The sequence below is a fragment of the Triticum aestivum genome, chromosome 4A, assembly GCF_018294505.1.
Source record: "Triticum aestivum cultivar Chinese Spring chromosome 4A, IWGSC CS RefSeq v2.1, whole genome shotgun sequence".
NCBI classification, from domain to species: Eukaryota; Viridiplantae; Streptophyta; class Magnoliopsida; order Poales; family Poaceae; genus Triticum; species Triticum aestivum.
Genome location: NC_057803.1, coordinates 625,220,574 through 625,236,023, shown reverse-complemented (window position 1 = coordinate 625,236,023; position 15,450 = coordinate 625,220,574). Strand labels below are relative to the sequence as shown.

The window sequence follows — 15,450 nt, the reverse complement described above, 5'->3', positions numbered from 1 at the left end:
TGTACTAAATATTACATAGATAATTATGGTGTAGAGGACACAGCTTTATAAAATGCATAAATATTTTAAATTGAATTAAAACAGTAGAGAAAATAAAGAAAAAGGAAAAGAATAAAAACAGAAAACCAAACTACAAAATACAAATAAAAAGAGTAGAGGCCCCTGGCCAACTGGGCTAGACGGCCCAGTTGGCCGACCCGCTGGCCCACTCGGCCGGCCCACTCGCCCTGGCCTATATGGCCTCGTACCCCAAACCCTAATCCCCCGGTTGCCCACTCCCACCCCACTCGCTCCACTCCCCCTCTGCCCCCTCCACGATCTAGATCGGATCGGGGGCGCTCGACGCCACCGCCATCCAGAACCCCCGCTGGAGCCGCCCCACCACGCCCCCGCCGTCATCGGTGCCGCCTCCCCGTCTCTGTCTCCGTCGCTCGTCCTCATCCCCTCCTCACCGGACGCCGTCGACGCTTGCCGGCCCCCAACTGCGCCGCCCCGCCGCCTGCCATCGACGCCCGCCTCCTCATCTCCTCCCCGCCGCCCGACGTGCTCGACGCCGGCGCCGCATCGCCACCGCTTGGAGGACCTCCCCGCCGTCGCCGTTCGTCGGGGCAACCTCACCGGAGCTCCCCTGCCTCGACCCCGCCGTCGTCGGAACGCCACCTCGACCCCCTCCTCGTCGGACCTCCCCGACCTCCGTCGAGCCCGCTGCCATCCCCCCTACGACCCCAGTGAGCCCCCCTCGCTCCCTCCCTTTCCCTCGCGGGCTCGCGCTTGTCGCCGCGGTCCCCGCCGATCTCGCCCGCGGTTGACGCGCTCCGGCTGCGTCTGATGCGCGCTCACCGCGCCCCCCCCCCCCGCACCGTCCCGCACGCGCTGTGTCCGCCTCTACTCCCGACCGCACTCCCCGTGCAGCCCCTATCGCCGCCCGGCCACCACCGCCTCCATCTCGCGGCGCCTGGCCGCGCCCGCCAGGGCCGTCGCCGTCCGGGGCCTCCCCTACTCCCCGCCTCCTGCCGCTGTCGAGCGAGGCCGCCGACGCAGCTGGACCTCGCGCCCTCACTGCGGTGACCTCGGGCACGGGCGCCCATTGCCCGAAACCGCCACGCCCGCACCCGGCGCCCAGCGCCCACTAGCGCCCGAACCCACTAAGGCCCCTGGGGCCTATGACAGATGGGCCCCACGCCCAGAATGTTTTAATAAAAAAAGGAAAATAAAATAAAAACAATTAATTAATTAATTAATTAGTGGATTAATTAAGTTAATTAATCATGTTTAATTAGTCTAATTAACTAGTTAGTTTACTTAAACAGTAATTAGTTTAACCTAAACCCTAATCAACCTAACAGTGTATGACAGGTGGGTCCCACTGGGCCCACACGTCAGTTTGACTAGTCAACACCTCTATTGACTGCTGATGTCATGCTGATGTCATGATGACGTCAGCGAACACTGTTATGGATAATGTTGAATTAAATTAAATTAATTAAAATTCTAAAAATGATTTAAATCTTTTAAAATTAATATAAAATAAACCGTAGCTCGGATGGAGAAACTTTGTACATGAAAGTTGCTCAGAACGACGATAGGAATCCAGATACGCAGCCCGTTCATCCGCCACGCGTCCCTAGCATAGTGAACCTGCAACATTTCACCTCCGGTTCATTTGACCAAAAACACGAAACACCGGGGATACTTTCCCGGATGTTTCTCCCTTTCGTCGGTACCACCTACTGCCGCATTAGGGCACACCTAGCACCACGTATTGCCATGTTACGCTTTGTGATGCTTTGATTGCTCTGTTATTTATTGTGTTCCCCCTCCGTTACTTCTTTCCGGTAGACCCTGAGACTGCCGGTGACCCCAGTTCGACTACGGAGTTGACGACCCCTCCTTGCCAGAGCAACCAGGCAAGCCCCCCCCCCCTTGATCACCATATATCGCCTATTCTCTTCTATACTGCTTGCATTAGAGTAGTGTAGCCTGTTACTGCTTTCCGTTGATCCTATTCTGATGCATAGCCTGACATTGTTGCTACACCTGTTGATACCTTACCTGCAATCCTAAATGCTTAGTATAGGATGCTAGTTTATCATCATTGGCCCTACATTCTTGTCGGTCTGCCTTGCTATACTATTGGGCCGTGATCACTCGGGAGGTGATCATGGGTATATACTATACATACATACATACTATACAGATGGTGACTAAAGTCGGGTCAGCTCGAAGAGTACCCGCGAGTGATTCACGAATTGGGGGCTGAAAGGACCTTTGTCTCGACGACCCTCTGTGTGGATCTTTGTGGCGGAGCGACAGGGCAGGTTGAGACCGCCTAGGAGAGAGGTGGGCCTGGCCCTGTTCAGCGTTCGCGGATACTTAACACGCTTAACGAGATCTTGGTATTTGATCTGAGTTGGCTACGAGCCTATACGCACTAACCATCTACGTGGGAGTAGTTATGGGTATCCCGACGTCGTGGTATCAGCCGAAGCACTTCAGACGTCAGCGACGGAGCGGCGCGTGCCGGATTGGACTGGAACGCCTGCTAGGCTAGGTCTGCTTCCGGCCGCCCACGCAACGTGCAGGTGTGCTCAGGGCGATGGGCCCAGGCCCCTACGCGCTTAGGTTTAGACCGGCGTGCTGGCCTCTCTGTTGTGCCTAGGTGGGGCTGCGACGTGTTGATCTTCCGCGGCCGGGCATGACCCAGGAAAGTGTGTCCGGCCAAATGGGATCAAGCGTGTTGGGTAAGTTGGTGCACCCCTGCAGGGAAGTTAATCTATTCGAATAGCCGTGATCTTCGGTAACAGGACGACTTGGAGTTGTACCTTGACCTTATGACAACTAGAACCGGATACTTAATAAAACACACCCTTCCAAGTTCCACAGACAACCCGGTGATCGCTTTTCAACAGGGCGACGAGGAGAGGATCGCCGGGTAGGGTTATGCTATGCGATGCTACTTGGAGATGCTGCTTGGAGATGCTACTTGAAGATGCTACTTGGAGGACTTCAATCTACTCTCTCCTACATGCTGCAAGACGGAGGCTGCCAGAAGCGTAGTCTTCGACAGGATTAGCTATCCCCCTCTTATTCTGGCATTCTGCAGTTCAGTCCACTGATATGGCCTCCTTACACATATACCCATGCATATGTAGTGTAGCTCCTTGCTTGCGAGTACTTTGGATGAGTACTCACGGTTGCTTTTCTCCCTCTTTTCCCCCTTCCCTTCTACCTGGTTGTCGCAACCAGATGCTGGAGCCCTGGAGCCAGACGCCACCATCGACGACGACCCGACTACTACATTGGAGGTGCCTACTACTACGTGCAGGCTGACGGCGACGACCAGGAGTAGTTAGGAGGATCCCGGGCAGGAGCCCTGCGCCTCTTTCGATCTGTATCCCAGTTTGTGCTAGCCATCTTATGGCAACTTGTTTAACTTATGTCTGTACTCAGATATTGTTGCTTCCGCTGACTCGTCTATGATCGAGCACTTGTATTCGAGCCCTCGAGGCTCCTGGCTTGTATTATGATGCTTGTATGACTTATTTTATGTTTTAGAGTTGTGTTGTGATATCTTCCCGTGAGTCCCTGATCTTGATCGTACACATTTGCGTGCATGATTAGTGTACGATTGAATCGGGGGCGTCACAAATGCATTTACAAATTTGCCGTGGGACTTTTTGTCAAAATTGCCATGCTTATATATGATTTCTTTCCCATTATTGTGAAATAATAAAAAAAGATATCAAAAATTGCCATGGCAAAAACATGTTCCATGGTATTTTATCAAAACTTGCCATCTTTGTTTAATTAATTTGCCGTGTATATAAAACAACACGAAAACAAAGATCAAAAATGTAATGGCAAAAGCGTATTCTAATTTGCCATGGAATATTTAATAAAATTTGCCATGCTAATATAAAAAAAATTACCATGAATGTGAAAAAAATACAAAAATGATCAATAGTTGGCATGGCAAAAGCATGCTGAAAATTGCCATGATTGTGAAATAATAATAAAAAAAATTTGCCATGGCAAAAGCATTGTCAAAACTAACCATGCTATTTTATCAAAACTTGCCATCTTTGTGTAATTAAATTGCCGTCTATGTGAAACAACATGAAAAGAAGATCAGAATTTCCATGGCAATGCATATTCTAATATGCCATGGGTTTTTTTATCGAATTTGGAATGCTAATATAAATAATTTTGCAATATTGTGAAATATTACAAAAATGATGAATAGTTGCCATGGCAAGGGAATGTTCAAATTTGCCATGGCATTTTACCAAAATTTGCCATATTTGGTGTCATTAATTTGCCATGTAACGGAAATAACACAAAAAATTGTCAAATTTGCCATGGAAAAAATGTATATTTGAATGCCATGGCAAATGCATATTCAACTTTTTGTGGGTTTTTTTATCAAATTTTCCATGCTTATGTATAAACAGTTGCCATGAATGTGAAATTACACAAAAATTGTGATGGCAAAAAGCATGTTCAAACTTGCCATGGCGTTTAACCAAGACTTGCCATCTTCTTTGGTATTAAGTTGCCGTGTATGTGAAACAACACACAAAAAATCGCCATGAACATGGCAACATATTAAACTACATTTGCCATGCTCTCATAGAACTCAAATTGCCACGTTGCAAAGAAAAACATGGGAACACATCATATATTTACATGGCAACACAACCCTTTTGTTAGTTCTGTGGCAACACATCATGGAAAAACTAAAAAGTTGAGTTGCCATGGCAACTAAAAACGAAAAAGTTTGACATTTTGGTAAAAATAACAAGGCAAATTTGAATGTGTATTTGCCATGGCAATATTCTCCATCATTTCTTTGTGCTATTTTATCCGTGGCAAATTTGTTAAACATTTTTCCATGGCAAATTGTTGTAAATTCATGTCATGGCAAATTGTTCTAAATTTATGTCATGGAAAAATCTGTATTTTTTTCCATGACCAACACTCTAGTTAGCCATGGCAATTTTGTATTTTTTTTCACATGACCAACAATCTAGTTAGCTCAAAGGTAAATTTGCCATGGCAACTATACCATCTGGATGAGGGTAAATGTGCCACCTGAACTAACTTGCCTCTTCAAAAATTAAGATGGCAGAAATGGTAGAGGCATACTAGAAAAGCCATAGGACAGATGGCAAACATACTGTATGTGCTGGCCCATACATGCAATGGTGGAGCTCGCCGTAGAAAACTCGTGGCGGACACCTGTGCGCCCATGGCCGGGCCCATGGGCACCAGCCGCATCTGGAAGCACCCCGCCGTCTTGAGGCCGTCACGCCTGGAGAGAGCCAGCCCGGAGATAGAGGGGGTGACCTCCGCCCGCCGGCCCACCCCCACGACGGAGACAACGAGGCCCAATCTGGTGGAGGTAGCCTTTTCCCTAGTAGTGTCACATAAAAATTCAAACAAATGCCATGTTTTCAAAAAACAAAACAAAAAAATCATGGTCGTCATCACGGAGGATGACTCCTGGTCGGCATCTTAGTCAACGTCTAGGCCAGGGGAGGAGCTACATTGCCATGGTCAAATGAAAAGTAGCTTATGCCGTGTTGCTAAAGGAAAAGAATATTGCCATGATCCTTAAATTACATTTGCCATGCTTGAACTTAATTTTCCATGGTGCAAATAAAATTGCAAATGGTATCTATTTTTGAAACATGAGTAAATCTAATGTTGCCATGGTCCCGTTAAATTTCCCATGGTCCCTTCAAAGAAGAAAATTTTCCATGTTGCAAAAAAAGGAAAGAAAATTTACCATGGTCCTTAAAATTGGAAATTGCCATGCTCCGAAAATTGCATTTGCCATGATACACACACTAAGTTTGCCATGGTCCTGTTCGAAAACAAAATTTGCAAGGTTGTAAAAGAAGGAAGAAAATTTGCCATGCTACATGAACTACCGTTGCCATGAAAGATGCACTGAGATTGCCATGGTCCCATTGAAAAAAGAAAATTTGCCATGTTGCAAAAAAGAAAGAAAATTTGCCATGCCCCGTAAACTACATTTGCCATGATACATACACTAAGTTTGCCATGCTCCCATTCAAAAAGAAATTTTGCCATGTTGCAAAGAAGGACGAAAAATTGCCCTGCTCCACGAACTGGCATGAAAGAAGATTTGCCATGGTCCCTTTCAAAAATAGAAAATTTGTATGAGGCATAGACTAAAAAATGCCATGATCCATACTATAATTCCCATGATGCATGAACTAAAAAATTGCCATTGTCCCATTCAAAAAGAAATTGCCATGTTGTAAAAAAAAGAAGAAGAATTGTTGTGGCCCCGTTTACAAAGTTCAAAATCAAGTATGAACAAGAAAAATTGCCATGGCAGATTCGTATCAATAATTGCCGTGTTTCGTATGATGAATGTAGCCCGTGTAAAAAACACAAAAAGTTGGAATCAAGTATGAACGAGAAACTTCCATGGCAGAATTGTATCAAAAATTGATGTGTTTTTTAATCAAATTTTACATGAAAATTGCCAAGAATGTGAAGTAATAAAAAAATTGATCAAATGTTTCCATGGCAAATGCATGTTTCATTTTGCGATGTTAGTTTCAACGAAAATGCCATCTTTTGCGTAATAAAATTGTTGTGTATGTGAAAATAACACAAACAAAATGATCAAAAACAAATTTCCATGGCAAGTGCAAAGTCAAAATGCCATGGCACATGGAGTAATAATGTCGTGATACATGAAAAAAAGATAGATTTGCCATGTTATATGAGTTAAATTTGTCATGATAGTAACATTGAAATTGCCATGTAGTTAGTGTGTAGCATGCCAAATTGTTAAGTAGGAAAATGTACATACATATGGGTGAGTTTGCCATCTACCATGAAACGAACAGGGCAAAACTAGACTGATTGAACATGGGGGAGTTGTCATGTCTATGTTTAGTACCATTACAGAATGATGGGTTGTGGTTGGCATGAAGATGGCAAACATGGCAAAAAGAAACAGTTCAGCCATGGCAATTGATGGGTTATGGATCTGATGAAGTTGCCAAGCATTTAGTACAATAGCATACCAATTGCTTGGTACCTGTTAACAGGCATAACAAACATGAAACATGGCAAATTTCAGGCTTTTATAGAGAGTGATTTGCCATGTATTTACTCAGAAATTTGAAAAAAAAGGATGTGTTGTGGTTTGAAAAACATGGCAAACAACGCAAGTTTTTACAGTTCCATACATAGGGCAAGTTGCCATCTATTTATTCAGTAGAATGGCAAAATGATGAAAGGGCAAATGTAAATGCATTGACTGCCGTAGCATATGGCATATCAGAACACATTGCAATTTTCAGCGCCAAATAGTAGGATAGTTGCCATGTATTTATTTAGAAGCATGGCAAATTGATAAGAGATGGAATTGTAGACACATTAACATCAGTATGAAAATGGAAGATCACACAAAAACACATATTTTTGCCATGGAAAATACTCCAGAATTTGACATGGCAGAAGCTCATAGCAACTCTGTCCCATGGCAATTATTCGTAGCAAATTCGGCCATGGCAACTACTATATAATTTTGCCATGGCAATTACTCCAGAAATTTGACATGGCAACAACTCATAGCAATTCTGCCCCATCAGAACTACTCATAACGAAAACTGCCACGGCACCAATTGATCCAACATTCAGTTTGACATGTTATTTGAAGTATTCTTGACATGTTGTACAAAATTTCAGAATTTGCCATGTTTTACAAAAATGTCGTGTGTTCAAAAAAGAGCAATCCTACATTTGCCATGTGACCAAACAAATTGTGGGAAAAATTTATACATGATACATGGAATTTGCCATGGCAAAACACATTCTGTAGCATCTATTCAACAATGTATGAATTTACTATGTGATGCTACAGAAAAATTGCCATGGTTATGTTAGTTTGAACATTGGATTGATGAGAAAAACAAATTTGCCATGGCAAAAACATTCAGTATAATCTATTTCAGCTCATGTGAATTTCCATAAGATCATATAAAAAAATTGCCATCATGTGGACTAGTCATATACACGAATTCTGCTATTCGAGCCAATGGACCAGCGACTCACCGGCAAGAACGGGCATGGCCACGACCTTCTCCATGGGGTGGCCAGACGTGACGCCGGTGACGGGATCCAAGGTGAGGACGAACGTCGCCGTAGAATGGACGCGGAGGAAGGGAATCGACGGAGGCGAGGCTCCTCCAGCATGGATCCCGCAGCAGCTCCTCTTCACCGTTGCCTCTGCCGCCATTCCTCTCCCTGCAGCTCCTCCTCCGCTGCGCACGGGCACTCCCCTGCGGCAGCTCCTCCCCCGCTGCGCACGTGCACTCCCCTGCGGCAGCTCCTCTTCACCGTCGCCGTCGCTGCCATTCCTCTCCCTGCAGCGGTTCCTCCCCGCCACGGCCCCTCCATCATGGCTCCTCCTAGCCGCAGCCCAATCCCGTTGCGGCTCCTCCATCGCGCAGCGAGCGCGCCCTTCCTCCTCCGTTGCGCCTTCCATCGCCGTTGGCCGGATCCACCTCCTATTCGCCACCGCTTAGGGCCTCCGCCCGCCACCACTCGGGACCTCCGGTCGCCGTCGCCCAAGGCCTCCGTCCGCCTCTGCTCGGGGCCCACGCCCGCCACCGCCAGGGGCCTCCGCCCCGCCTTCGCTCGGGCCTGCCGTCCGCCGCCGCCCGGGCCATATTGTGTGTGGTGTGCGGGTAGGTGGGGAAGAAGGTGAGGCGGAGTGGGGAAAGAAGAACGGAAGTGAGGACGTGCGGCATAGTTTGTCCAGGTCCGGACGTGCGGCACAGTTTGTCCAGGCCCGGACAAGACTGTGGGATGACGTGGAACGTAAAGTGCTTCAAGAATCATGCAAAATGATTCAACGACAGATGACGCGTGTGGGCGGGATGCTACACACCACACGTGTGGGCGTTAACATTTCCGAAAAATAAACAAAGTCACGTGCAACGATGAGAAATGAAACCCAACTCCTCGCCACTCAAAAAAAGGAAAGAAAAAAGCGAAACCCTCGACTCCATTTCCTCCCAAATCCCAAACCCCCATGGACGAGCTCGCCGGCGACCGCCGCCGCGCCGATTCGGCGCCTCCGCTTCCGCATCTCCCCGACGACCTGCTCGTGGAGATCCTCCTCCGCCTCCCGCCGGAGCCCATCCACCTCTTCCGCGCCTCCTTCGTCTCCAAGCACTGGCGCGGCCTCGTCCACGACGCCCGCTTCCTCCGCCACTTCCGCGACTTCCACCGGGGGACGCCTCCCGTCCTCGGCTTCTTCAGCAACCAGCCGGTGTCTCCCCTCTTCGTCCCCACCTCCGACGGCTTCGCCGTCCCCGCCGCCGCCACGATGCGCCACGGCGGGTGGTGGGCCCTCGACTGCCGCCACGGCCGCGCCCTCCTCCTGGACCAATGACACGGAAGGCTCCTCGTCTGGGACCTCATGAACGGCGACAAGCACTACCTGCCGTTCCCCACACAGGCCCATCTGGAGGGCGTTGAGTACAATGGCGCGGTCCTCTGCGCGGCTGGCCACGCCGACCACGGCGACTGTCATTCGTGCCCGTTTCTCGTGGCGTTCGTGTTCAATCAGCAGAGTGATTTCAATACCTCCGCGTGCGTCTACTCGTCCGAGACAAGCGTTTGGGGTGAGATCCACTCGATCGAAATTCCAGATGTATCAGTTACATGGGCTCCGACGCCACTGATTGGAAATACACTCTACTGGATTTTGGATACCTCTGGCGGCGCTATCGAAAATGAGTGTTGGATCGTTGAGTTTGATTTGGATGCACACAATTTGGATTTAACTGGGGAGATTCCATACTACGTGCTCGATAAGTACAATAGGCAAATTGTTCTCATGCCAGCAGATGATGGACGGCTTGGTTTCGCCGGAGTTGACACATTCAGTCTCCATTTGTGGTCAAGTATAGCTTGCGTTGACGGGATGGTAACATGGGCACATTGCAGAGTCATTGATCTGGAGAATTTTCTTGCACCGGAAGCAGTGGCGGCGTGTCGGTATGTACCAGATGCAGTTGGCTATGCTGAAGATGCCAATGTGATCTTCATTCGTGTGGATCCAAACATCTATATGATCCATCTCAACACCATGCAGATTGAGGAGGTCTCAGAGAAAGGGGCCTATTGGTTTGTTTTTCCTTGCACAAGTTTCTACACTCCAGGTATTGCCTGCCGTTGTTTTTTATGTTGCAAAGTTCATTTTATTTTTTTCCAAATTGTATCTTTCCTGTAAGTGTTTTCAAGCACATGAACCACTGTTCACTTCACTACCAATGACAAGTTTTCATGAACTCTTTTTGAAAGAACTGCTTATTAAATGATGAACCATTCATACTCTGCTTATTACTCCTGGCTGCTGCTGGTTCTCATCTTCTTCTCATTATGTGGCGTTCTTAACGAACTATTCAATGTTGTTCCAATTTACAAACTAATCGTTAATGTGCTGGAAAATGATCCTTTTGGTGTCTCACAACTCAAACAATGCATAGGAGCTTCTTTCATTTTTACTTCCAAGTGTTTCACGTGTTTTTGCATCCGAACCCAAATCCAACCGTTTTCCTGTATCATAATCGCTGGATGACCTAGTTTATTGGTAGCACGGGGATCACAATTTCTTGATGTTCTCCTATGCCATACATATTTAGATCTAAACAGTCAGGAAGCTAGTAAATTTAGTCAATGTGTCATCATTTGAAGGTGCCTTTGCTTACCATACACTTAAAAGAACAATATAGCTGTTTCGCACCAGCAATTTATAACCGTTCTGTTCTTGTGGCCTTGTCTTGGCACTGGATAATATAAACACTGACACATGAGAATTAGCCAATTAACTAAAGAAGCGACTGATATTCCGCCTTTCTTTAGTCAGTGCATAACTGTTTTCTCTTTCAGTTAAGCTTGTGGATTTTAATGTCAATACGGTGCCTTCTTAACGTTAATTGCTTCAGCTTTCCCACAATTCTTTTTGCTTAAGCTTCATATTATGCGGGATTTAGGGTGGTATTTTTATTTCTTAATTCTGTGCTTAGCGTTCTTTGTCCAGGTGAGTAGGAGAAGGGCATACTTTCTCATATTCCCTTTGCTGTATTGCGCATGAAACTTAATTGTGTGTATAACGAATGGGCTCACACCAAAACAGTTCAAAAGACAAAAATGATTCCTAAAGTAATTGAATGGCATATCCTTTGTTTTGAGGTTATTGGTGTAATGTGCCTTGAAGAATTATTTGAATATTGTATTACATGTGATTCCTTGACTGTTCCTAACCTTGTAGCAAAACTTTTCTCAGTTGTTTTATTGCCAACGATTGCCATTGGTTTATTGACTAATTCTTCTCATAGGAATCACCACTGGTGGTGGAGATGATCAAGCTGAGCCATTAAACGACTGTTGAGATGATTGTGCTTTCACACCTGCAGTCACACTTTGCTGGTCTAAGAGGTGATGTAATAATATCTTTTACCACCTGTCTATTGGTTTGCCTGCGTGATTTGGTAATTTTGGTTCGACGGTCAACTTTTACTACCTGTCTATTTGTTTGCTTGCGTGATTCTATAATTTCGTGGTTCAATGGATCAATATTCTTCGCAAATGGTAAGAACTAAGAAACTGTGGTGCCGGTGTTACACAGAATGCAGTCTGATCCTTTTCCCCTTGAACAACTTGATCATTTTGTTTTCCCTTTTCCAATTATTTCTTAGCTACAAAGTTTCGATAGAGAAGTCTTCACGTCTCTTTCTCTAGCCTTAGATTAGATGACTATTGTTAGAGTACTATATCTATAGTTATGTAGTCTTTTGTATTTACCCCATTGTATAAGGGGTTTCCTGCATATTTCCTACACCTGTACATGTATATATACTGGCCTATGGCCTTATGGGAATACAAGTTGCATATTCCTATCATGGTATTAGAGCTGAGTCAGTATTTTGCACCATATCCTATGGTTTACTCGCCTCGCTTGTCACAGGATTCTGCACCTTCATCCCCAGTGAATTCTTCGTCTACATCCCCTAAGTCACATTATACTCGCCGTCCGCATAATGTGGATGCGTCTAATGATGTGCTGTCCTCCTCGTCTGAGCTTACTTATGGCTTGCGTCCTCGTCCGCTTCCACCTGTTGATCGCCTTGGTTTTCGAACCACTGGCGCTGTTGTTCTTAAGCCGACTTATTATCGTGAAGCTGTTGTTCATCCCGAGTGGCAGTTTGCAATGACAGAGGAGCTTGCTACTCTTGAGCGCACCGGTACGTGGGATCTTGTTTCTCTTCCTCTCCATGTCCATCCCATCACTTGTAAGTGGGTCTACAAGGTTAAGACTCGCCCCAATGGTTCTCTTGAGCATTACAAAGCTCGTCTTGTGGCTCGTGGCTTTCAGCAGGAGCATGGCCGTCATTACGATGAGACTTTTGTTCCTGTGGCCCATATGACCACTATTGATACACTTCTTGCCGTGGCCTCTGTTCGCCACTGGTCTGTATCTCAGCTTGATGTTAAGAATGCCTTTCTTAATGTTGAGCTGCGTGAGGAGGTGTACATGCAGCCCCCACTTGGGTATTCTGTTCCTGATGGCATGGTCTGCCGTCTTGGTCGCTCTCTCGATGGCCTTAAGCAAGCCCTTCACGTCTGGTTTGAGTGTTTTGCCTCTGTGGTGACCGCCCGCTGGTTTTTCAGCGAGTGCTCATGATCTAGCGTTGTTTGTCCACCTTTCAGCTCGTGGTCGGACTCTTCTCCTCCTCTATGTCGATGACATGATCATCACTGGCAATGACCCCGAGTATATTGCCTTTGTGAAGGCACATCTTAGTGAGCAGTTTCTTATGTCTGATCTTGGCTCTCTTCGCTACTTTCTTGGGATCGAAGTCTCTTCCACCTCTGATGCCTTTTCTATTTCCCAGGAAAAGTATATCCAGGATCTTCTTGCTCGTGCTGCTCTTACTGATGAGCGCATTGTTGAGACTCCCATGGAGCTCAATGTTCACCTCCGTGATACTGATGGTGACCCCTTGTCTGATCCGACGCGTTATCATCATCTTGTTGGGAGTCTTGTCTATCTAGCTGTCACTCGTCTGGATATCTCTTATCCGGTCCATATTCTGAGTTAGTTTGTTTCTGCTCCCACTTCGGTTCACTATAGTCACCTCCTTCCTGTTCTTTGATATCTTCATCGGAATACAAGTTGCATATTCCTATCAACTATATCTCCCAGACTTTATCCGGGTTTTCTCTTGGAGCCTGGATCTGGGCAATTCATTTTGCTGATGTACTAGGTTGATGCAATTCATCATGCCAGTCAGCTTTATACCACTTATTGAATATGCATTTGCTATATAGTACATCGATGCCTGCATTTGAGAAAAAAAATAGTTGACATTAAGGTTTAAGTCCTCCATATGGTGCCATGGTTCGACTAATCACAACGTGTTAGCAATCATTTTTAAGCCCAAAAGTACAAAATAAAAACCAAATGTTTATTCTACATGCTGTGCCCTGGTATTTACATGGTCTTACCTGTCCTGTACAAATGTACCACCACACATGACTGGTATGCCTTGCAGTACATGTTGACCTCTAGCGGCCTATTGTTTGTTTGATATCATTTCTGTCAATTTGCTTGATACAATTCTTCATGTTAGTCAGTTTTATATCATTTCTCGAATATGCATTTGCTATATAGCATCGATGCCTACATTTGAGAAAAAACAGTGACATTAAGGTTTCAGTCCTCCAAATGTGACGGCATGGTTTGATTAACCGCAACATGCTAGTAACCATTTTTAAGCCCAAAAGTATAAAATAGAAATCAGATGGTTATTCTATATACCGTGCCCCTGGCATTTACATGGTATTACCTCTGTCTAGACATGACTGGTACGCCTTGCAGTACATGTTCACCTCTGGTGGCCTATTGCTTGTTTGGTTGTTGCATGTTAACTCGTATAAACTGTTTTCCTTTGCATGTTTAAACCCGTGCTGTTTAAACTTGCAGATATTTTTTGCAATGTCTTTCTTTTGTCCCTCCTGAGTAGTCGAAATCAGCTCTGCTGATGAGATTGCTTGCTGTGCAGGTACCCAGGTTCTTTGTTGCTGTGACTAAATGCAGAAACAACTTACCCATGCTGGTTAGTACTTCCCTCCGTCCCAAAATAAGTGTCTCAACTTAAAGTTAGTACAAAGTTGAGACACTTATTTTGGGACGGAGGGAGTATTTTGTAAATGTTGACGGCTCAATGTGGCTGTACAAGTCGCTGAATGTGATGCTAACCTTGCAAAAGGTGTCGAATTAATCGTGGGATGTTATCTTTAGCGATTCTATATGCATTAACCAACTTTACCAGCGCTTGGTAAAATGTAAGTCATACTTCAGAATATTGTTGTTGAGAAGATGGCATTTGTTTGGCCTCTTGAGTGTTCCGTTTGTGGCTCTAGTTACGCTTGATGTCGCATTTGTGCCGAACCGGTGTGTTAGATTTTCTTCGGTCCGTAATCCTGCTCTCTAGATATATAATATGATTTGTGCGCATGTCTGCTACAGTAAGCTATGTGATGTGTTAGGTTCAACTCAGCTGTTCCAGGCGAGTGGCTGTGATGCAGTTCTTTTAGCAAATTGAAATTGAGCTTTGGATGAGTATGTTTTTCACTGATAGAAGACTATCTCTTTAGATGTTCAGCTGCCACATTGCTTGCAGAGTCAAATGGGTTTGATTCTTGTGCATACTGACTTTATGGTACATGATCATGAGCACCTGAATTTGCACAGCCTTGTGCACCTCAGTTGAGTTGAGTGGCTGGCCGAATCTCACCTACAGATAATTTGTTTGAATGTTATTAAGTGTTTATTGGGAATTTATTGTTTGTCTCTTTATAGAAATGATTCAAAAGTTATTTAGTGTTCCTATGATAGTCATTTGATTTGTAGGAGAGAATCCTATAGGAATATTTCTACATGAATTTTAGCATTCACTCAGACCTCTTGGAAATAATCTTTGTTTTTCCTGCGGTGCAATCAAATAACCCAAAATCCCATAGGATTCAAATGGGCATGATATTGCAATCCCATGTTTTCCCACTCCTATGTTTTTAGATTTCTGTGAATTAGAGAGACTCTAATGCGTATTTGTCGTTTGGGCAAAAGGTCCTAGTACGTGTTGCTTACAAGTTATTAGTCCCGGTGTTTTGGCCTCTTGCAAGCTATGGGATGAGAATTCAGACGATGAAGATGGGATAATCTGTAGTGTGTTTGTAGTTTGCATGTCGTGGTAGTTTAAGTTTGCATGTGGGACTAAGTTTGTAATTGAACTATGTTGCACGCATAAACTTTGAATGTGGTCGAAGTGGTTCCGAAGTATGAAGGCCATCCATTTATGCAACACACAGTTTCTCTTAATAAATCCT

General features: G+C 45.3%; 1 protein-coding gene across 2 annotated transcripts; it reads left to right on the top strand.

Moving 5' to 3' along the window:
* Positions 1–9,032: 9,032 nt before the first annotated feature.
* On the top strand, positions 9,033–14,893 carry LOC123087712 (uncharacterized). Of its 2 annotated transcripts, XM_044509808.1 has the most exons (4): positions 9,033–10,053; positions 10,151–10,217; positions 11,397–11,496; positions 14,124–14,893. In XM_044509808.1, the coding sequence occupies exons 1-3, from the start codon at positions 9,473–9,475 to the stop codon at positions 11,436–11,438; spliced, it is 690 nt and encodes a 229-aa protein (XP_044365743.1). In that variant the 5' UTR covers positions 9,033–9,472; the 3' UTR covers positions 11,439–11,496; positions 14,124–14,893. The 2 variants fall into 2 exon arrangements, with proteins under 2 accessions (XP_044365743.1, XP_044365741.1); XM_044509806.1 differs by having other exon boundaries at positions 9,033–10,217.
* Positions 14,894–15,450: the final 557 nt, after the last annotated feature.